General features: G+C 36.2%; 1 protein-coding gene across 8 annotated transcripts in view; it reads left to right on the top strand.

Moving 5' to 3' along the window:
- The window catches only part of LOC136025960 (UNC93-like protein MFSD11), a 159,998-nt gene that overhangs the window by 121,135 nt on the left and 13,548 nt on the right, over positions 1 to 25,315 (top strand). For all 8 annotated transcript variants that reach the window (XM_065702073.1, XM_065702074.1, XM_065702075.1 and 5 more), the window contains one exon: positions 5,722 to 5,847. In XM_065702073.1, coding sequence (XP_065558145.1) covers positions 5,722 to 5,847 — 126 coding nt within the window. The remainder of the gene's footprint in view (positions 1 to 5,721; positions 5,848 to 25,315) is intronic.

The following is a 25,315-nucleotide window of genomic DNA, read 5'->3' as shown; positions in this document are numbered from 1 at the left end:
GCCCTTGGAGGAGTATGGGTACGGTCTTAAGGCTGATTAAAACTAGGGTAGTGTTTCCTTAGAATCGGCCTGACTAATTAAATGGATCTCCTACTGGTATAGCTGAGAAGCTTAAGTAACGCTGTAGAGAGGTTTGGTATAATACGATTACTTTTTCCAACTTCAAAGCAGACAACGGTACAGGACTTGACTCTGGTTATATAGATAATTATAAAAAAATACATACAAATAATAATTAAATCATATAGGACTTACAATCTCAAAACGATCCAAAATCCAGAGGGGATAAAAATAGTCCAGAGATTACGACCGCGTTATCGCAAAAGCTGGCATATGTATACATTCTCCCAGGTTGAATACCAATGCTATTTTCCTATAGCAGTGAAATGCGTATTAACAACAGACACGAGCAGATTCTTTGATGAAAAAATCACTGTGGCTTCATTGAAAGCCTTAACATGAATAGGCCCGACAAATTTGCATTTTTTTCTTTAGAGCTTGATAAAAACTAATTAGTGGGACACCTCTAATTTTTAAAAGTAATAATAAAGCTATTTTTACAAGATGTAAAGCATTGTAAAGTAGCCTCTCGATTTGCCACAAGATTCCAAAAATTTTTGCCGTGATTTTTTTTTTTTTTATTATCAGTTTTCTTTAAAACTGGTCCTTTAAGATATGCTTCCTTTATTATTTATAAGGGTTGTACTAATCATGCAGCTTTGATTTTTGTGTCGTTTTGTAGATCTTATACCGATAAATAAAAAGATCCTTAAGTTTGTAGTTATAAGATATGATTTTTAGCAATAATGTTTAATATCCTCCTTTCTCATTGGCTTAAGTTGGCCAGCTTAAGTCAACAACTTCAACTTCAACTTTTTCTTTATTCAACTCAAAAAATACACAAACAATATTGTGCCCCAACAGAGAGCAGAGCTCGTAAGGCTGGGACAGTGCAAAAACATAAGAAAAAACATCAACATCTCATCGTAATAATGATTTCAAAATATAATACGGTTGAAGACACATAAAATAGAAAAAAAAAACTCATAAAAGATAAGTAAATATATAAATATCAGGCAGGAGGGGCGTGGGACAACAGTCTTTAGAAATTCTGGCACACACCTCAAGGAGCAATTAAGCCAGTGATAATGGAAGAAATCTCGTTACGTATTTCTATGCTGTAGGAAATAGCACCGGACTTTCAACCAGGGAGAATCGCGTTAAATCAGGGAAGTGGGTCCCGTATCTCCACAGCAATTCCGTCAGCTCTTAGTTTGGTGGTCAGTTTCAAAACTTATTATCTAAAACCCATTATTCCCAAACTTTTTTATAACTTATAATTTGCTTTGTTGTATTTTTAATTGGTTTTACTAAAATCAGTTTCTGACTTAATTGGTAAGCTTGCTACAGTGTTAATTATATTGATTCGTATGCTCTTGTATATTCAGCGAAAAAAAAAGCTAAACATAATATAATGCCATCTTTGCATGAATTTAAGCAAAAACCAATATACTTTTTCAATGTGATGGGTGAATCTTGGCAGGGGAAGCTATAAAGAGAGTTGACAAACTTTGTCTCTTGGAAATTCCGATCTCCTCAAAACTTCTCATGAGGTTAAACTTTCGATTAAATCTGGTCCCTCTTGTGAGAGAAAGCTGTATGTGCTTCTTTATTATAAGAACCTGTTCCCATCGAGTTCAGTTATCTTCCGGTACAATCTGGCTGTAGGCCTAATGCTGGAAATGTATGTCCACTTTTGGCAGGGGCTTCTGAAACCCTACATGCACCACTCCAGAAGATCCAAAATAGGGCCTAAGAGTAACTGGTAGCACCAATCAGGTGACTGTGCAACCCCCTAAATAAGAGATTTGATGTGGCGTCAATGGCTCTTTTCTACAAGTATATCCAGCACCTTTCCTCCAACGAGTTATCTTTCTGTGTACTCAGCCGCACCAGTTGCCAATCCAATGTGGCAAACACGTATAAACATGACAGGGTTGAGTTACCTACAAGAGGAGACGTCCCACAGCGAGTACTTGGAGAACAACTTTGTAAGATGTTAAACCTTAATTTGGAGTGGTTGCCCATAGGACGGTATCCCTGAAAACTCGTCTGTTGATTCCTTTAAAAGGAAATTTAAAACTCAAAGGAGAAAAACTAGGCCGCTTTTTTAAGTACCATTACTGTGTATCAACAATTTTACTTAAACATGGACAACTTTTTATAAAATAGTAAATAGATTTTCTTTTTATCTTATTCTTACTGGCTTGCAAAAGAGCAATCGAAGCTTTTCTTTTTGAAAATTTTCGTCATTTACCGCACAAATGAAACTCAAAATTTCATTTTTTCGTTAATTTTCTCACTTCTCAGGTAAAATACTGTAGAAAATCTATAAAGTTTAGTCGGCACTCACCCCAAGATCATAATTGATTTCAAGTGGCTCTAAGCTTGTCTGTTGTTCTATTTGTTTTGTTTATTCTTTCTTTTTAGGACTCAGGACTGCAAACAGTTAATGATGCTAGTATATCAAACTTTATTTAGTTTCTTTTTAGTTCAACTGGGCAGCCTTATACTATTTGGGGTGCTATACTATAGGCTATACTGTTTGAGTTGCTAGTACTCCATAATCCTTTTGGGTTAGGTTGGATTATTCAAATTCGTGTTTTTCAAGTTTTCAAAAGATTTTTAGTCAGGTTTTACAGGCTGAAAAATTTGACTTTAGAAATAGAGAAGATGGTAGCACCTGTGGTATATTTTTTGCACCAAAACTGGTTAAAATAGTATATATATATATACCTTGTGTCGTTTCTCTCTCTTTCCTGATTTGTCAGTAAACCTTTAAATTAGTGTAGACTCCAAGTCCAGTCCCAAAAAATGCCATGAGGGCTTTTAAATATTGTTATAAATAATGAGGTTTTCAGAATTGCCATTTCATATTTTTTTTGGTGAAAAAATAGCCTTATAAGCTTCAGATATGAAAATGCAGCTCTAGGGTTTTAGCTGTATTGCGTCAGGATCATCTCTTACATCCAGGGATACAGTTAAGGGGGAAGCCCCCAAAAGTTCCAAGATATCGGCACGTAGTGCTGACGCCATGGATTTTTGGGGTCTTTGGCGTCTTAATTTAGCTTATACGTGCGCATATGCTGGCACACTGATTAATTTTGTCGGCGTATTCTTTATATATCCCCCCAAAATCAACTCCTGCCCCTGCAAATGCTTGATTTAAAAAAAGTAAGAGAAATAAGTAAAAACACTGTTTTTCAATGATTTCTAATGGCGAGAGCAATTTATCTTCTACAGAGTTCTTCCTCTGTATTTTTTCTTTCATGAAACACAAACTTATAGAACAAAATGAGGAAAAGGAAAGCCAGGATTTAATTTTGTAACTTTTTACTGCTTTGAAAGCAGATGAAATCTGCTTTTACTTTTTAACTACTGTCTTGTTTTGTATTTTATTTATGAGTTATTTTTGACTACTCAAATCTTTTACATATCAAACTAACCATATAATCAATTTTTATGGCGCTTGGTATTAACCAAGTGACAAATAGCAATCGCAAATTCTGTCGGTCTGTCTGTCCGTCCCGGTTTTGCTACTTTAGGCACTTCCAGGTAAGCTAGGATGATAGAATTTGGCAGGCGTATCAAGTACCGGACCAGATTAAATTAGAAATAGTCGTTTTCCCGATTTTACCATCTGGGGGGAGTGGGGGCCCGTTAATTCGGAAAAAATAGAAAAATTGAAGTATTTTTAACTTACGAACGGTTGATCAGATCTTAATGAAATTTGATGTTTGGAAGGATATCGTGTCTTAGAGCTGTTATTTTAAATCCCGACCAGATATGGTGACATTGGGGGGGGGGGTGAGTTGGGAGGGGGAAACCTAAAATCTTGGAAAACACTTAGAGTGGAGGCATCGGGAAGTCCTAGATACATGATTGACATAACTGGAACGGATCCGCTGTCTTTGGGGTAGTTGGGGGGGGGGGTTAATTCTGAAAAAATAGAAAAAATGAGGTATTTTTAACTTACGAACGGGTGATCGGATCTCAATGAAATTTGATATTTAGAAGGATATCGTGTCTCAGAGCTCGTATTTTAAATCCCGACCAAATCTGGTGACATTGGGGGGAGTTGGGAGGGGGAAACCTAAAATCTTGGAAAACACTTAGAGTGGAGGGATCGGGACAAAACTTGATGGGGAAAATAAGAACAAGTCCTAGATTCATGATTGACCTAACCGGAACGGATCCGCTCTCTTTTGGGTAGTTGGGGGGGGGGGGGGGTAAATCTGAAAAATTAGAAAAATGAGGTATTTTTAACTTACGAACGGGTTATCGGATCTCAATGAAATTTAATGTTTAGAAGGATATCGTGTCTCAAAGCTCGTATTTTAAATCCCGATCGGATCTGGTGACATTGGGGGAGTTTGGGGTGGGGAAACCTAAAATCATGGCACACGCTTAGATTGGAGGGATCAGGATGAAACTTGGTGGGGAAAATAAGCAGAAGTCTTAGATACGTGATTTTCACAATTGAAACGGATCCGCTTTATTGGGGGGGGGGCGTAATTCTGAAAAATTAGAAAAAATGACGTATTTTTAACTTACGAAGAAATAATCGGATCTTCATGAAACTTCATATTTAGAAGGACCTCGTAACTCACATCTCTTGTTTTAAATCTCAACCGGATCCAGTGTCATTGGGGGGGGGCAGTTGGGGGTGGCAGAAAATACTTAAAGCGGAGAGATCAGGATGAAACTGGATGGGAAGAATAAAAACCTGTCTAAAATACGTGACCGACATAACCGGACCGGATCTGCTCTCTTTGGTGGAGTTGGGGGGGGGGGGGTAATTTTTAAAATTGAGGTATTTGTAACTTACGAAAGGATGACCAGATTGTAATGAAATTTGATATTTAGAAGGATATTGTGCTTTAAAGCTCTAATTTTAAATTCCGACCAGATCCTGTGACATTGAGGGGAGTTGGAGGGGGAAACCGGAATTCTTGGAAAACGTGAAAATTGGGGTATTTTTATCTTACGAATAGGTGATCGGATCTTAATGAAATTTGATATTTACAAGGAATTCATGTCTCAGAGCTCTTATTTCAAATCCCAACCAGATCTTTTGACATTGGCGGGAGTTGGAGGGGGAAATCTTGGAAAACACTTGGAGTGGAGGAATCGGGATGAAGCTTGGTCGATAGAATAAGCAAATGTCCTTGATACGTGATTGACGTAATCGTACATGATTCGATTTCTTTGGGGGAGTTGGGGGGAGGGGTTCAGTGAGTTGGCGAGTTTGGTGCTTCTGGACGTGCTAGGACGATGAAATTTGGTAGGCATGTCAGGGAGCTGCACAAATTGACTTGATAAAGTTGTTTTCCCAGATTCGACCATTTGGAGGCTAAAGAGAGAGGAAAAATTAGAAAAAATTAGGTATTTATAACTTACGAGTGGGTGATCGGATCTTAATGAATTTTGATATTTAGAAGGACATCGTGACTCAGAGCTCTTATTTTAAATTCTGAACGGCATTAAGCCTCTGATTTTCCTTTTAAATCAACCTATTGATTCTTAGAATTTTGATAGAGCTCATACCATGTGAGCTCTTAGCTCTTGTTTAATTATGGAATGCCAGTTGACTGGTTGCCTTAAGAAGGACGATAAAATCTACAAATCTGATTGTTTTTGTAAAATATTAGTTTGTTCTAGGAATATCTCTGTCATTCCTAGCTGGAGTCTATTCAACTTGTATTGGAAATACTTTGGCCTTTGGAGATATGGCAAAGCAACTTGTTGGTCTTTCTGGAATGTTTATTGGAGTAGGTGAAATTGTAGGTAAAGTAAATAAGATTGTAATAGATTTCATGTTTGAAACTTTTGTGCTAATCTTTTTATTCCGATTTTGTTTTAAGCTATTCCTATTCTGTTCATATTCTTTTACGTTTTAGCATTTTGAGGTAATACCTATCCACTTTTCAATTAAGGTAATCTTAGTATGTCTTGGTAATATTAGTAATATTTAAATTGTTATTTCGAGTTGTAGCAAAATGAGGACATGAGATTCTATCTTCTACCTTTATTATAGTAACATCGACTCCCGAACCATCACTGGCCCCTAATAAAATTCTCAGTCTCCACGTCCATAATTTATTAAATTCAATCGAATACCGTCTGTTAAATAGTAAACACATCCTAATAAATCCTGATTGAAAAAAAAAACTGTCTGTGCACGAGGATGTGTTAGACAGAACTTCAATTCGTTCTTCAGCCCCACAACTATAGAGATTACCAATAACTGCACTATTTGGTAACAGAGTGGTTTGATACTCTCCTTGGCAATGCTGGGGCCAGGAATGGATCCTCGCTGTAGCAAGGACAAACTGGAACGGTGACAAGGGGACTGAAACGTCGATTCGACGTAATGCGTGCCAGCAATGGCTCTGCCGGATATTTATCCTTTCATCTAATTTTATTTGCACAATTTTGAGTCTAAGAGCTTGATACCGACGAAAATCATTTATATATATATAACCATTTATACATATATATATATATATATATATATATATATATATATATATATATATATATATATATATATATATATATATATATATATATATATATATATATATATATAAAGAGAGTTTTCAAAGTTGGAAGAATTTAATTATTAGTAGAATAAGAAATAAAATATATTCTAACTTAAAAAATAGTAACACTAAATCATTATTTTATAATGCGAAGATTAAACAAGCAATTGCTAATCTAAAGAATGAATTTGTAATTGTGCCAGTGGATAAAGCTAATAATAATTTTGCCATAATTTGTCAGAAGCTGTATTGTGATATCTTAAAAAGGGAGTTATGCACGACTAATGTTTTCGAAAAGGTAAATATAGAGGATGAGAATTTAATGAGTAAATATAGAGGATGAGAAAAGACTGAAGAAATACTTTTTAAAAATTTTAATATTAAAATAAATGACAATGATAAAAAGTTCCCTTTCCTATATTGGACTGTAAAATTTCATAAGAATCCCCCTAAACCACGGTTTATTGCTGGAGTAGCTAAATGTCCAACCCGCATTGCTGCTACTGACCTCTCTTTAATTTTAAAGGAAATTGTAAATAAACTTAAAACCTATTGTTCTGGTATTAAAAAATTTTCGAAAATAAATCCATATTGGAGTGTTAATAATTCACTGCAGGTGATAGATTCTTTAACAATGGTTTCAGCTAAAAGAATTGAGTCTTTCGATTTTGCGATAATGTATACTAATTTATCACTTAATGTAGTGTTGGATAATTTAAAAACTGTTATCAAGAAATCTTTCCTCTTATCTAGTAAAAGGTTCTTAAAAATAGACACTTATAATAAAAAAGCTATATAGACAAATTGCTTTAATACTACAGTTAACTTGAGATGTTACAGCTTGGATATGATTTTTGAGTTATTAGAATTTGTTTTATACAATACTTATATAAGATTTGGGGGTGATTTGTACAAGCAAATTGTGGGAATTCCCATGGGGGGGGGGGAATGCCATTGATTTTAATCAAATATATTGATTATACAAATATAATCAATTATATTGATTTTAAAAATAGATGTAAAATCTTAAGCCAAAAATTGATATCAAGAGGTTTTTCTGCAAATAAATTAACTTGGCAATTTAAAGAATTTAGTTTTCATTATAACGAACTTTTAAATAAATATCAAAAGAATTATCTAGAAATACTTAAAGAAATTTTCAACTAATTTCGGAGGTTCGAGAAATGTTGTTGCAGCGCCATTTATTTTGAATTGTGTTTCTAATTGAGCGGATTTTTTTTAAAATTAGCCACATGGTAAAGATGAATTCTATAATTGTTTAGTTCATTCAGGTTTTTTGCAATGTGTTAATATTTGTGATTTGGTAAAATTTATTATATTTAGTTTACCTATTGTTGCCAAAAAGAGGGATATATTAACAGGATAAGCTTGTTTTGGTGTTACTTGGTTGTTTTACATTTGCTGTTTTTTTTTCTTTCATAGGCATGTATTTTGGGGGTGATACCTGACACGGGGATGCCATGGATATTCTGTGGTAGCCACAGCACTTGGCTGGGTAGAGAATTTAAAATGGCGAAACCCTATATAGGCCAGTGTATTCTCCTGATGAGCCCTTGTGTTGGGTTGTTGCCTCTGAATTATTTGTCTTTATTATTTTTTCTATTGTTTGGTAAATGACGACTTATACTTATTGACGACATGACTGCCTGTCCATGGATTATTCTTTATGGTTGATTGTATATGGCTATGCTGTTTGACCTATGTGATTGTATGGATGAGTAGGGTTAAGGCCTCATTCAAGTGCTGGTCTATATTAATCACTAATTTAGGAAAACACTCTTCCTTTTCTCCTTCTGTTTTTTTTTTTTTTTTTTTGTGTTTGTGCTGTTGCATTGGTGATTTCTCTTTTCATGATATATATATATATATATATATATATATATATATATATATATATATATATATATATATATATATATATATATATATATATATATATATATATATATATATATATATATATATATATATATATATATATATATATATATAGATAGATATATATATGTATATATACCTAGGCTGTGATAATATAGTGTACCTTTTTTTAGTCAGAATCATTTATAAAGTATTATTTTTAATCTTATACCCCTGATTGAGTTATTAAATTTATGCTGATTATTCTTACATATATATATATATATATATATATATATATATATATATATATATATATATATATATATATATATATATATATATATATATATATATATGTATATATATATATATATATATATATATATATATATATATATATATATATATACATATATATATACATATATATATACATATATACATATACATATATATATATATATATATATATATATATATATATATATATATATATATATATATATATACATATATATATACATATATATATATACATATATATATATACATATATATATATATATATATATATATATATATATATATATATATATATATACATATATATATATACATACTAGCTGTTGGGGTGGCGCGAAGCCACCCCAACACCTAGTTGGTGGGGGCGCTTCGCGCCCCCCCCCCCCCAAGCCCCCCCGCGCGCGTAAGTCGTTACGTGCCATATTAGTTACGCGCCATTGGAGTTGTGTCCCTATGTCCAACCTGGTCGATTTCCCTGTGTCGCCGTGGTCATTTATATATCCCCCTGTGCCCCCCGGCGTCCTCGTTGTATTTGTGTCCCTGTGTCCCCGGTGTCCCGGTCGTCATTTGTGTCCCGGTGTCCTGGTCTGTATATACATTCGTTTTTGAATTGGTCTTTTTTTAGGTTTTAGTTTTTTACCTTTTTTTTTAGTTTTTTAGTTATACCTCATGATTCTAATGATTGCCTTTGAGCTTTGTTGATGGTGATTGCTAATCGAACATTCCCTGTGTCCCCGTCGTCATATATATATCCCCCTGTGCCCCCCGGCGTCCCCGTTGTAGTTGTGTCCCTGTGTCCCGGTCGTCATTTATATTCCCTGTGTCCCGGTCGTCATTTGTATCCCGGTGTCCCGGTTTGTATAGGCTATACATTCGTTTTTGAAATGGTATATGATGAAATAAATTTTTGTATTTTTCCCCTTTTTTTCTTTTTATTTTTTTTTGGTTTTTACTTTTTTTTAGTTTTTTTAGTTTTTTTTCTTTTTTCTTTTTATTTTTTTTATTTTTATTTTTTTTATTTTTATTTTTTTTAGTTTTGTTTTTCTCCTTTATTTTTCATTTTTTTTCCTTTTTTTCTTTTTTTTCTTTTTTAGTTTTTTTAGTTTTTTTTATTAGTTTTTAGTTTTTTTTTGTTTTTAGTTTTTTTGTAGTTTTTACCTTTTTTTAGTTTTTTTTAGCTTTTTTTTTACTTATGTCCAGGTCGTCATTTATACTCCCTGTGTCCCGGTCGTCATTTGTGTCCGGCGCTTTGTTGATGGTGATTGCTAATCGAACATTCCTTGTGTCCTCGTCGCTTTCTCTTTGAGTGTCCCGCGTCATTTATATTCCCTATGTGCCGGTGTCCCGGTCGTCATTTGTGTCCCGATGTCCCGGTCTGTAATTTCGTCAGTCGAAAACATGACGTCAGTCGACACAGAAACATGACGTCACCTGACACACAGACACACAGCCAGACAACTTATTTTTATATATATAGATATATATATATATATATATATATATATATATATATATATATATATATATATATATATATATATATATATATAATCAAGGCCGTATCCAGGGGTGCTAGGGGACTCGAATCCCCCTCCCCTCGTCTCTCCTAAAATGTTTGTCAAGCTCGTAAAATGTAACAAAGATATACATAAACAAATTTTCATGCGTTTTATAAAGTTTTTTTTTTCTAAAAAAAAACGAAAAAGAGTTACTCTTTAAACGCATGTCCTCCCAAAAAAAATCCTGGATATGGCCCTATTGTTTCAGAAATAAGACAGATCACAGCACCGCTGATGGGCAGTGGTCCGCCGAGGAACTAGCGTTCGAGCTAGTTCCCCGGGTCATCCATAACGCCATCTTCATAGCGTTCGAGACATCGCAAAAAATTTGTCATTGCGCAAGCGCACAGGAAGAGCCAAGAAGAAATGTACGAGACATGATGTGTTTGTTTAATAAACTCTTTAATAAAAAAGGTAGGAACACTCAATACTGTATAGATACCTAAGCTGTGGATCCTACATACAATCTTATAAAAGAGGGCTTTTGTTCTTAAATTCTACCTGATGTCCATCAGTTACACGTATATGTTATTTATTTTTTCATTTTGTACTTTTTTTAGTATTTTTATTTCATAGATTGATAAAGGAAATAAAATGTTTGAGTCACGGTAGTAATAATACTTATAGTAGTAATACCAGAAACTGTAGCAGGATCAGTAGTAGTCATTGCATGAACACTACCACCACTATAAGTAGTCATTTTGGGAGTAGTTTCACGGCAGGAGTAACAGAAGCAGCAGTAGTATTCTTCGTAGTAGTGGTAGTATTAATCACGATATGGGTAGTTTGGCGAGAAGCCGTTGTTGGAGTAGTTGTATGGGGTGGTCGAAGCAGGTATTTATAGCTATAGAAATTATAGTCACGGTACGTATAGCAGCACTATTGTAGTCAGAGCAGCATTAGAAGTCTTAGTAAGAGCAGTGTCATGACCAGGAGTAGAAATTTTAGGTGTGTTGATGTGGTGGAAGTAGCACCTGTAAAGTCGTGGCGGGATTAGTCATTGTAGGGAGCCATTCATGGGGGGAATGCAGATGGGATTGCGCTAGCACAGCTGCAGAGCCCATCTACCAAGTTTTGTTCATAGTGCCCAATATATGTGTGCTGGTTCGCCAATGGCGTCACCAGTTAAAGCAGTGGCTATCCTGACAGTTTTTCTGTGCCATCAATATGTAAATTAAGCACAGGAAAGATACTTTATTTGACCTTTCTTCACCCCTGTATACGGTGGCGCCATCTACTTTTTCGAACTTGGTGACTTTTAATCTTCTGACGAAGCCACCAAATGCTGCTACCGTCCCTTTTTAGATGTCAGCACTGTTCACAGTAGAGCTTAAACAAAGCCGAGTGATATTTTCTTCTTTTTGGGTTAGTTTGTTATTTAGCATAGTGAAGCAACGCAAATTAGCTGTTAGCTACGATGTTGTTTAAATAAACCTATCTATCTATATATCTATCTATCTATATCTGACGAAAGATGCATTGGATGCTATGGCTGGGGTTTGGGGTTTGCCGTCGCATAGGGGTGCCGAGGATGATGTTTTTGGAGCCTTTTTATTAATATTAAAGTCGGAGGGAGGGGTGTAATTAATTTCGGCCCAGGTGCTACCAACCTAGGAACAGCCATGAACTTGGTGGAAGAGTGATTGCGTAAAAGTTATCATTTTACGAGCAATATTGCCAGTAACTGTCATGATAGGAGTTGTATTATATCATGGTATTATGTATTATGTCATGGTAGGAGTTGTTGAATTGTTTCGTAGAGTAGTATTGGTATTTAGTTGCTGTGGTAGATGCAGTACTTGCATGAGTTAAAAGAGTCAATCAAGCGAAGTTAAGAGACACTAGAACGTTCAAATACTTGAATTAACTCATAATGGTTGCTAGTGAATAAAATCATTTTTTTACTGATTAATAAGTTGAAACTGATTTAGCAGAGACTGAATTAAAATAAAAATCAGAAAAATAAAGTGGACGTGTTTCAAGGTCTTTCAGTAACATCTAGGTAATTTTATTTCTTTAATCAGGGCCATAATAAAATGACCCATGTAATATATTCTATTTCTATGGAAAGTAAAAATTTATTCTATTCCTGATAATTATAGTCCCGATTCTTTTGCTCATTGCTTGGCCGATATCAAAGAACTTCTATTCCCTTTTTAAATAAAAGCTAATCAAACGGAGTATGTAATTAAAGATGATACATCAAAGAATTAAAATTGCCGGTGTTGTAGCGACGGAAAGGGACTGAACCTTTTCCTTTATGATGTTGATATTCTTAGCCTTGTGTTGCTAACATGGGAAAAGAGCAGTGCTTGTACTTAGAAGGGAAGCTTTACTTAGAATGCTTAATCCTTCTAAGAAAAGCTCATACGTCAATCGGTAACTATAGTATTTTAAGAACTGAGCAAGGATATACATAAAGATGTTTTGCCAGTTTCTCGGGGTTCCATGAACGATATTAATATAACCTTTGTCAAATATGTTACTACGAATTTTATAGTCGATGGTGGAGCTTGAGTTCTAAACAAGTCACGCTAAAGGGCTTCACAATATTGTAAAATAATAGAATTCTATATAACTATAGTTAGTTATAACTAATATAATTATATAACTAATATAATTTAGACTATATAACTAAAATATAACTAATATAACTATTCTATAGAACTATAATTACGAAAAATAATTTTTATCGGACGGAGAGCGAAAAATTTTAAACGCACCAAGAGAATGTATAGGAAAGTTTTTTTTTCTTCTGTTTTGCTCGAATTTAGGGAACTAATTGGCTTATGCCGTCAAATAGGACTCTGATCTTGAATTTACGAAGTATTTCTTGGAATAAAGTCCTTTTCCAGAGATTTTCCTTTTGTGTTTGTAAATAAGATTAGCTATTTTTTATCCAATTTTCTTTAGATGCATGGTGTTTAGTGTGTTTTTCTCAAAGATACTGATTTTAGGTTAACATAAGTTTTACCCGTCTAAAGGCTAACCAATGCTAGCCCGGAAATTTTTACTTTCATTGACTATAGCTTGGGATATCAACCTTACTTTTGGAAGCGGTGGTATCTTACGATGGTGGTATCTTACGGTGGTATTATTTTCATAATAGTTTTCGTCATGATTGAATATTAATGACATCAAATAATTTTTGGTAACATGATTTTCAAAATAATTTTGAATGAGTCGAATCGCGATAATTTATGCATTAATCACGTCAAAGAACAAATTAGACTTTTACAAACAAACTTAAAGCACGAAGACTTGCAAATCTATATATGTAAAAATAAATTGTCTGTGTGTGTGTGTGTGTGTGTCGAGTGACGTCATGTTTGTGTGTCGACTGACGTCATGTTTGTCGACTGACGTCATTATAAGGATTGAGCTGTATGCGTCATGAAGTTGTTTGTCGACTGACGTCATGTTTGTCAACTGATGAAATTACATACCGGGACACAAATGACGACCGGGACACAGGGAATATAAATGACGACCGGGAACCTCAAAGAGTAATTATAGACTGGGACACCCGGACACAAATCACGACCGGGTCAGAGGGAATATAAACCACGACCGAGACACAGGGACACAACTACAACGGGGACGCCGGGGGCAGAGGTGGGATATATAAATGACGACCGGGACACAGGGATTGTTCGAATAGAAATTACAGACCGGGACACCGGGACACAAATGACGACCGGGACACCGGGACACAGGGAATATAAATGACGACCGGGACACTCAAAGAGAAATTACAAACTGGGACACCGGGACACAAATGACGACCGGGACACAGGGAATATACATGACGACCGGGACACAGGGACACATCATTAGAATAATGAGGTATAGATCTGAATACGGATTGTTTTTCCCATGGACAATTATATGTTGCATGTTCAAGAGTCAGTAAACCTGCAAATCTATTTATATGCACAGACAATGGGACAGCGAAGAATGTTGTATATTCGCATGTTTTACGTAGTTAAAAACATATATTTATATCTATCTCTATTCACAGGTGGGACACAGGGACAGAACTGAATGTTGTATATTCGCATGTTTTACGTAGTTAAAAACATATATTTATATCTATCTCTATTCACAGGTGGGACACAGGGACACAACTACAATGGCGCGTAACTAATATGGCACGTAACGACTTACGCGCGCGGGGGGGGGGGGGGGGCTTGGGGGGGCGCCAAGCGCCCCACCAACTAGGTGTTCGAGCGGCGCGAAGCGCCACCCCAACAGCTAGTATATATATATATCCTAGCTGTTGGGGTGGCGCTTCGCGCCACCCCAACACCTAGTTGATGGGGGCGCTTCGCACCCCCCCAAGCCCCCCCCAAGCCCCCCCCCCGCGCGCGTAAGTCGTTACGCGCCATTGTAGTTGTGTCCCTGTGTACCACCCATGAATATAGATAGATTTATATATGTGTTTTAAACTACGTAAAACTTGCGAATATACAACATTCTTGGCTTTCCCATTGTCTCTGCATATACAAAGCCTTATGTACTAATAATGACGTCATATGCAAACGCTCTTTTTACAAACAAACAAACATGCATACACACAACTTGTTTTTATATAGATAGATAGATAGATAGATGCAATACAAATTAACTGCGTAAAACCTGCGAATATACAACATTCTTCGCTGTCCAATTGTCGCTGCATATAAATAGATTGTCAGGTTTACCGACCCTCGAACATGCAACGTACAATTGTCCATGGAAAAACAATCAGTATTAAGATCTATACCACATTTTTCTAATGATTGACCTTGAGATTTGTTAATGGTGATTGCAAATTCTAATCGAATTGGGAATTGCAATCTTTTAAATTGAAAAGGCAGATCCGTTGGAATCATGGGAATGCGAGGAATAAGAACAACCTCACCCTCAAAAGGGCCTGTCAAGATTGTGGCCTCTATTAGGTTTTCCATTGTTTTTTTACGGCAAGTCGCGTGCCATTGCAAAGCTTTGGTGGGTTGATATTTCTTAAAAGTATTATTGGTACGCCTATTTTTAGTTGTAGCACGTATGGTGGAAACCCTGAAAGATCCACGGAATTTAAAAATTCTGATGGATAATTAACCGCTTCATTTGGTTCCAAAACTGTGTCAACTGACTTGTAAAGGACTGCCTGGTCTCGAATCTTGGTCAAAACAATATTGTTGATTTCGTGGACGTCTATATTTTTGGGTGCGAGAATCGCTGTAATGTACCGCTAAGTGAACAACAGCTGGACTACGTTCATGTATCGGAAATGAAAGAATTTGCCAAACAGCTTCATTACTGCTTATGTATCTTCCAGCCTGATATTGTACGATTTCGTCGATATCTTTGATTTCGGACTGCAAGCCAAAAACTGCCATGTTACTGCCTTTGTTGACGTATTTACATATGTATTTGATTGCCTTTACGGAGTTACAGTATTCAACGTTTATGTGTTCATTAAATGTTTTTGATAATAATGGGGAATATGGAACAACCCACTGGTTATCTACTTCGATGGTGGTACCGTTACGCTTCTTTATTATTGCTGTTTTACCGCCATCTTCAGTAGATTTTCTTCTATATTGTGGGTAACCATCATTGCCAGTAATTGTGTTGGATACTAAAAGTCGAGGATATTGCTTTGTACACCTTCCTTTGGCCATGCATGGTGAATTTTCGTTCAGTGCACCGCAAGGTCCATGTATCATATTTTTTACAATAATATCATGTAACCCCTTATCGACATTTTCATCAGGTATTTCAGCGGAAATCACATCATCAATTTCGTTCGAAGTAATTTTTTTTATGTAGCCAGATTAGTATATGTGCGTGTGGCAAACCTCGTTTTTGCCATTCCACTGAGTACATCCAGCATCGCACTGACCCAAACACTTCAAGTTCTATATAGTTTATCTGTGATTTCAACTTTTGCCGGAAGACACGGGCCGCAATGTCATTTCTATGAACCGCGGATTGTCCTTGGAGTAAAAGCTGCTGTATCTCGTCCCAAGATTGATTACATGTAAATGTAATAAATAAATCTGGACGACCATAGAGACGAACATACGCAATAGCATCTTGAGCATATTCATGCATATGACGGGGACTGCCAGCATATGACGAAGGTAAAATTGTTAATCTTCCAACGGTTGTGGTATTACCGTCATTTACAACTGCATCTCGCAAATGAATGTATTGTCCAGAGCGGAGCTTGGTCTGATTCAGGCGGATATATAGCAAACGTTCTGATTCAATTTTAGCATACATATCAACGACGTATTGGTGAAACAATTGACGGCATTTTAAAATATAATTTTCTTCATTCTGCCGAATCATTAGTCTAAAGGAATAATAATGCATTCCACTGCATTTCTTATTCATTTCTTTGTTAGTGGCTGGATTCATCAATTTAATATTAAAGTGATAGCCGTCGGCTCCATCCCAAAAAAATGATAGGATATTGTAGGGCATCGTAGCATCGATGAGTTTCAGCAATTCTCAACAACTGAGCGTTTCGCTTATGAAGAATAATATCTCGAGGTTTTATATATATGAAACCTCCAGAGCCATTGAAGACTTTCCTTACTGGAACTACGACAGAACCTGGCACATTTTGGCCAGGAGGCGTTTTGTCAGCGGAAATAACAATTTTATGCGTATCAGTAGGCATCAAATCGATGGCTGTTTTGAACAGACGCACTAAATTATTATTTTCGTGGAAAAGATGTTGCAATTGGGAAACGATTGTCCTTTCAACGTTGGGAGAAATTTCGCAACGTGCTTTCAGTTCAGAATTTCTATCACTGATGAAGTACAATTGTAAAAATTTATGATTCTCGCCTGAGAATGGTAGAAGGGACCCTGCTCTATGATAAATTCGCCCTTTTACTTTGAAAGTAGACATAAATTGATCTGGATTTTCGATTTGGGCTCCAAACGACGTCATTTGGAAACATGAGTTATATTTTCTGATTTGTGATAAAAAACGCTTAGATTCTGACGTAGTTCCAGTAAGGAAAGTCTTCAATGGCTCTGGTGGTGCAGCCAATAGAGGAAGTTTAACTTTTCCTGAGGCGCGACACATTCCCATTGTTTCACCATTGAATTTCAAGGCCTTGCAATAGGGACAAATTTTAGACATAGTCCCGATTTGAACACATCTACTCAAGCTATAGTCATCAACTGGGCTGTACCTGAATGCCAGGCGATAACTTTCAGGTTGCTCTGATTCCTCGGCACGCTTTCTTCTATTACTTTCTCTATCAGCAGCAAGCCTGATTTCTTGCTGTTCCTGTGATTCCTCGGCACGCCTTCTTTTTTCACTTTCTCTTTTAGCAGCAAGTCTGGTTTCATGTTACTCTGGTAGTTCCTCGGCATGCCTTCTTTTTTCACTTTCTCTTTTTGCAGCAACTCTGGTTTCATGTTGCTCTGGTAGTTGCTCGGCACGCCTTCTTTTTTCACTTTCTCTTTTAGCAGCAAGTCTGGTTTCACGTTGCTCTGGTAGTTCCTCGGCACGCTTTCTGTTCTTTCTTTCTCTATCAGCCTCAATCCTGTTTTCTTGCTGTTCTTTTGATTCCTCGGCACGCTTTCTTTTCTTACTTTCTCTATCAGCAGCAAGTTTTTTGGCATAGACTCTTTGAGCATCTTCCTCGGCTGTTGCCATTGTAAGTTCATCAGTCATTTTACAGTTAAACATTAATAGATTTCTCCGTGAACGCATGTCTTAAATACCTTTAATGACGTCACCGTCATAGCAAAAATGACGACAACTAACTTCATGACGTCAGTCAACACACAAACATGACGTCACCCGACAGACCCACACACACACAAACAACTTATTTTTATATATATAGATATAAAGCTACTTTATCTTTAATCTATAAATTTGTGTTAATAATGACTACTAATGTCTATTAATCTATATCTGTCTATACTGTTTCAAATTTTTAGTATTTAAAACGTATTTTAAAATATGTCAGTTTAAAGCAAGCCACAAGAAAAGTTATTGTGAGTTTCCACAAGGAAAACTCTTTATTTCACTTGTTTCTGGACGTTAATCTTTCCATCTGCTCTCACCTTGGAGAAAAGCTTGGTCCAATAGATTTTTATCGGGTGTCTCCAAAGACATGTTTAGATTGTTTAAGAAATAAATGTTTTTTAAACTTTAGGTAGAAAAATTCAGTTTCCCTTCTTGATAATAACTGTTTCTTTTTGGAAAATGAAAGTGTTCCAAGTTTTCCACTAGATTGTTTTTTCTCTTTAGTTAAAGGGAAGGAAATGAAATATACGGCAAAGAGTGACGCACGTAGTACTTTTAAGTACTTTCTAAGTACTTTTTAGTCTTTTTAAGTACTATTGACCTAATACTCTACTAGTTAAGAGTACCGTTAAAAAGAATTACAGCGCTGCAAGAAATGCCGTAAGTTTAGTGCTGACTAATGTAGCCGCTCCTTAAAAGAACTGGTAACTGCAAGAAGTAAAGTTCGTATCGAATGTGTGGTTGTAGAATCTTGGGAGAGGACTCAGTCAACAGGAAATTGAAAGTTTTATTGCTGTTTTTTTAAGAGTTGAAACTGATCGGATTAAAGTAAAATGCGAATTGAATCGTTTGGCATAATGCTGAGGAACTGAAAGTCTAATATAGACAATCAATCTAAATTGATCTAATCGATCTAAAACTCTCACCGGAAGATTTACAACCCATCTTGAAAAAAAAATTTTGTTCTTTTTATTACAATTATTTATATACGACGTCATGACACCATGATCACAGAATAGTTCTTATATTTCGAAAAAAGTCAAAATGATTACTCAATAGCGCATTATCTAACATCTATTTTAGCTGCCTTTTGACAGCACAACGATCTCCTAACCCACTACAAGTAATTGGTTTCCAGTAAGCACTAGTTACTTTTGAAGAATATCCCTTTTTGACAACCTATTTTTGTAGTACCATTATCGGAGTGATGATATCAGTCCCACCTTGCGTGGAACTAATTTAAAAGAAAACAAGTCTGGTGAAGGTAATTGAAGCTTAAATGCCTGTGTATTTCTGAAACTTAGCAGCCTATGTAATATATATCTAAAAGTGGCTTGAATAAACGTACTCATGATATTTTCCAGTATGTGCATAATTTTGTAAAACTAGACCTTTTATGAAAACGCGGTACAATATATGGATTTTGTATAATGCGCTTTAGATAATTTTTACATTTTTGAAAATTAATCATTTTATTTTAATATAATTTATTTTTCTGTAATTTATTGTAGGACTTATACATCATTATTTTATAGACAAATCTGAACTGTCAGTGTCAAGGTAGCGGTAGGATTATAGACTTTATTGATAAATTTGCATCATAGCTTGAAATTATTCGTATTATAAAATAAAATAGGCAAAAATATAATGGGCGTACTATAGGCAAAAAAAACGGATTACTGAAGTCTAGACAATTTTATTAGTTCTTGATTTCAAATAATCCTATGGGGCACTTCCATAGTTTAAAGGCCATGTTTCTAGCCACTTAGACCAGTGATTTGCCTCATAAGTCAGCTGGTAATTTTGTGTACTGCTTACTGACTTTTTGTTTAAGAGAATGAAGCCTCTTCTTGTTTTTGCTTAGTTTTCTAGCTAGTTTAAATTTTATGCTAAAAGCTATTTATATCCTGGCCGAAAAAAAAAACTCTTGAAAGCCTTATAAATTAGGTTTGATCTTCTGGAGGGTACTTAAGGACTTCTCTGTTCCTAAAACAAAATCCTGTTTTTTACATGGATTTGTGCTATCATTAAAGATTTAAATTTCCTAAATTCTACGAATATAAGGAAATACTACCAGTAAGTTTATTTAAGGTAGCTTTATAGATAGATATTGGATTGACTGCGACATATAATTAATTTATCTCATATTCGGTCTTTATCTTCGTCAGAAAAGCTCTGCTTAAAAAAAATTGTTTTTTTTTACTTACCCTTTTTACTTTTTTTACTAACCCTTTTTATTTTATATAATTTTAGTATGCTTAATATGGCAGAACTTGTAGATTATTGCTTCAGAGGTAAATCAAAACTGAAAATGTCTGGGTTGTGTCGCCTTTACAGGCTATTTTGAGAAATTTGTATATTAACTTGAAATTATCTGTACTATAAGCAGGTAAAAACTGGATTCCTGGAGTTCAGGTAATGGTTTTTTAGTTCTTGATTTCAAATAATACTAAAGTGCGCATTCATAATTTAAAAGCTATATTTCTAGCCATTACTAATACGGCTTGTGATACGAGTGAGTAACACTTTAAATCAGTCTGCCATTTATATGTACTTACTTGTGCTTGTGGCGGGAACCTTGCCCGGTATCAAGGACCTTCGAGACCTGTTTGGACCATGTAGTGCGGTCTGCTGCCAGCTGCTTTGCAAGTGGAAGCCATTGAGTTTTCCATCTGTGACCGAACTTTCTGAACCTCCCAATAGGTTCAATGTCTGGTTTAATCAAGCTCCAAAAGCTTTTCCGCTGTCCCACTTAGTGTCTCTTCTATATGCTAAGTGGCTCAGCTAGAAGAATTTGGCGAGGCATGTGACGACGCTCCTTGTTCGTGATGGCAGCACATCTCTTGGTCTTAATGGCAGTACATCACACCACAAATTCGTCGTATATCCACGTTTGATATGCGTATCATTCAGGTTTATTCTGAGGATGCTATGCAGACAGGTATGCTCAAACATCTTGAGTGCATTTTCATGTAGTCGCTTCACTGACCAAGTTTCGCATCTATAAAGAAGAATTGTTCCAACCAGAGCCAGGTAGGTTCTAACTTTAGTTCTTACACTAATTTATCGCCGGTTCCACGATGGTTTTCTTAGGGAAGCAAAGACAGTCTGTGCTTTTTGCAATCGCTGTTGAATATCGACGTTTGAAGATCCATCAGTACAAGGCTGGGAGCCAAAGTATGTGAAGCTCTCGACTAATCCAATTGTACTTGATTTACAGTTAGCGAAATAGGATCAGTGAGATTTATTACCATGAATTTTGTCTTCTCTGTACTGACTTTCAAGCCAGTGCGATCTGCCCAAGTAGCCACATCATCAGCATATTCAAGACTAAGTGAAAGGTTGTGTCCAATTTGAACTCCTGGATGAGAAGATAGTGCATTTTCATGCACCCAATCAATCCAGAAGTTAAACAGAGTCGGAGACAGGACCCAGCCTTGTTTTATTCCAAATTCAACTGCAAATTCTTCAGTCTCTTCTCGTAAGCTTGAACTCGGCTTAGAGAGCCCTTGTAGTATGCCTTAAGCAGTTCGACAAATTTCATAAGCATTCGGTCATTTTCTTGAACTTTCCAAAGTTTTTGGTGAGTGATCGAGTCAAACGCGGAAACGAAGTCCAGAAATAGTAGAATCAGGGGCAAATTGTGCCTTTCAAACTGCTGGATAATGAGGCGGAGTACAAAAATGTTGTCAGTGCAGCCTCTACCTGAACGGAAACTGCCTTGGTTTTAACGGGGTTTTTTTCTCCCTTTACACCTTGAAGCGGTTAAGGAGGATAATCCCAATTTTTTTTTACCGCAATGTAAATTAGACTTATTCCCCGGTAATTTTGGCACTCAGTTTTATTAGCTTTTTTTGAAAAAGGAGAACAACTTGTGTCTTCCAATCCTTTGGGAAAGTGTTGGTCCTCCGTACTTCTTCAAGGATACCATGGAGCTGTTCCGCTGCGATCTCAGGGCACAGTTTGTATATTTCTCGGAGGAGACCATCTTGGCCTGGGGCTTTGTTGTTCTTTAGGGCTTTAATTGCTTTGAGTATTTCCGCTCTTGTCGGGGCGGCCAGCTCGATATTATAAGGTTCTTTTTTAACCCTAGGGGGAAACTACCAGGAGTTGATGATAGGGGTTAGGTAAGTAGTGTTTGAAAATGATCTTCCCATCTGATCAAACGTTTCTTTTGACAGCCAGCTTAATCAAATCTATATATATATATATAAATAAGTTGTCTGTCTGTGTGTCTGTCTGTCAGGTGACGTCATGTTTCTGTGTCGACTGACGTCATGAAGTTAGTTGTCGTCATTTTTGCTATGACGGTGACATCATTAACGGTATTTAAGACATTTGTTCACGGAAAAATGTTTAATTGTAAAATGACTGAAGAACCTACAATGGCAACAGCCGAGGAAGCTGCTCAAAGAGTTTATGCCAAAAAACTTGCTGCTGATAGAGAAAGTAAGAAAAGAAAGCGTTCCGAGGAATCACAAGAACAGCAAGAAAACAGGCTTGCAGCTGATAGAGAAAGTAAGAAAAGAAAGCGTGCCGGGGAACCACAAGAACAGCAAGAAAACAGGCTTGCGGCTAAAGAACGCAAAACCGCGCAGTTAGATGAAAATCCACCTGGACAGCGAGAGTCAAAACATATCAAAACTGAAAATGATAGCGATGATGATTGGGTTTGGGATTTCGACTTGGATAAGGTCATCAATGCCTACCAGATTTAAGTTAAAAAAATAAAGGTACGTCGATATGTGCTTCATAGTGACGCTGAAAAATAAAGAAGAAAAAGAAAACTGAAAAAAGAAAAAAGGTAAAAAAGGTAAAAAACTAAAAAAAAACTAAAAAGAAAAAACACTCAAAGAGAAATTACAGACCGGGACACAAATGACGACCGAGACAGAGGGAATATAAGTGACGACCGGGAACCTCAAAGAGAAATTACAGACTGGGACACCCGGACACAAATCACGACCGGGACACAGGGAATATAAATGACGACCGGGACACAGGGATTGTTCGAATAGAAATTACAGACCGGGACACCGGGACACAAATGACGACCGGGACACCGGGACACAGGGAATATAAATGACGACCGGGACACTCAAAGAGAAATTACAAACTGGGACACCGGGACACAAATGACGACCGGGACACAGGGAATATAAATGACGACCGGGACACAGGGACACATCATTAGAATAATGAGGTATAGATCTGAATACGGATTGTTTTTCCCATGGACAATTATATGTTGCATGTTCAAGAGTCAGTAAACCTGAAAATCTATTTATATGCACAGACAATGGGACAGCGAAGAATGTTGTATATTCGCATGTTTTACGTAGTTAAAAACATATATTTATATCTATTTCTTTTCACAGGTGGGACACAGGGATGCAACTACAATGGCGCGTAGCGACTTACGCGCACGGGGGGGCTTGGGGGGGCGCGAAGCGCCCCACCAACTAGGTGTTGGGGTGGCGCGAAGCGCCACCCAACAGCTAGTAACCTATAATGTAAGTGATTCTGTACCATACCATACTACTTAAATTGCAGTATAATTGTATTGGTCAGTTTGAAGTGTTAAAATATGTATTTATGTATTTTAAAAGAGTTATAGGCGTTCAAAATAGTGTTTGTAGTTTTTTCTTAAAGGTGATCTAGGCGTACCAGGTCTACATCACGCGAGGGCCATACAAGTGATTAATTTTATTCAGCTTTATCTCAGTAGTTTAAAACTATGTTGCATAATGTCTCTCGTGGGCATGGAATGAAGTCTAGAGTTCTTTAGGTAAACCTGAAGATTTCCATTGTAAGTTTGTTTCGCCCCTTTGGGATCAGGAGATTCAGGTTTGGCTAACTTGTCTGGAGAAATCTAATAGCCTGTATTTGTATAGCCTGATTAAAGAAGCGTGGAAAGGAATTTTATTTCAAATTGAACATATCGTAGAGGGCCCTTGAGTGTTGGTTTTGTCTGCTGGCAAATTGTGTTCACTGTGGAAGAGATGGTGGGAGTTTTATGAAAGGAATGGTTCAAGTGATATGTATGCTTGCAACCTCTTTGGGGAGGTTGGCGATAGGATGGACATTTTTTTTTTAAATTAGAATCGGGGAACTCGAGGAATTCTTTTGTCGAAGTGATGTACCGCTGTTCTCATGTGTTTTGGGGGGTACTTCGGAAAACCTAATTATTTTGCTAGGGTGTTTTATATTGAGTTTGTGGGTTTTTTTCATGTTTGTTTTTGCGTATATTGTCACTGGCTCTTGATACACGTGTGTATGTGTGTATGTAGGTAGAGTTCATAGTGGAGTTTCTTATTGTAATTATTAGTGCAAGGATTTTAAGCTTGGTTGTTTCTCGAACTAAACAGCATTACCAAGTTCTTCAAGAAAAGGCTGTTATGTTTTTTTTTCTATTTAATTGAAGAATTCTAATTTCTCAAGGGTATTTTCTTGACGATATAATGTTTTTTAAAGTTATCCCCTCTGTGGCATAACATTAGAAAAAAATCGATATGCTCTATGTGGTTACGTGTTGATTTACTTAAAAGTGATTTAGACTAGAAATGTCATAAGGCTGTACAATTATTTTTGATTTGGATTAAATAGGACATCGTATAATAGCCATGATTGCCTCCTTTTGGGTAGAGCTAACATGAGATAATTTTATTTGATTCTTTACCAAGCTTAGACTCAGATGTAGTGGTTGTGAAATATTCACCAAGATATTCTTTCTTGTCGGTATATCCATCGTCCAAGATGTAATTTTCATCTTGAAGGACTATGCCAAAGTATGCCAAAGCACAAATTTGTGCTTTGGTTGTGCTTTGGACTATGCCAAAGCACAACCGAAGAGTGTTCCAACTCCATTTCTACAGAAGACTTATAGATGTTCGACCAGATAGGAATCGTTTGACGACCAGGCCGCATGTGGAACGCCCTTAAAGCGGAATTAGTCCCAAGAGGACCCTTATTTGAAGGAAGCCTCAACTATTTCATATGAAAAATAAAAATCATTAGTCGGACTAGTAGCATGTCATCATTTTAATTTTGATGGGACCCTGACCACTAATATCGTTATTAAGTGGCGAAACCCATGTAGGCCACTGGTATTTTTTCCAGCGACCTTGTTTGATATTATAAAACAAAATAATTTCTTTTCAACTGAAAGTAAGAAGTAACATTAACACTTGAAACAAACAGAA

This window comes from Artemia franciscana, chromosome 4 (genome assembly GCF_032884065.1).
Source record: "Artemia franciscana chromosome 4, ASM3288406v1, whole genome shotgun sequence".
Lineage (NCBI taxonomy): Eukaryota > Metazoa > Arthropoda > Branchiopoda > Anostraca > Artemiidae > Artemia > Artemia franciscana.
Note: the sequence above shows the minus strand (reverse complement) of the source record. Positions and strands in the feature narration are given on the sequence as shown.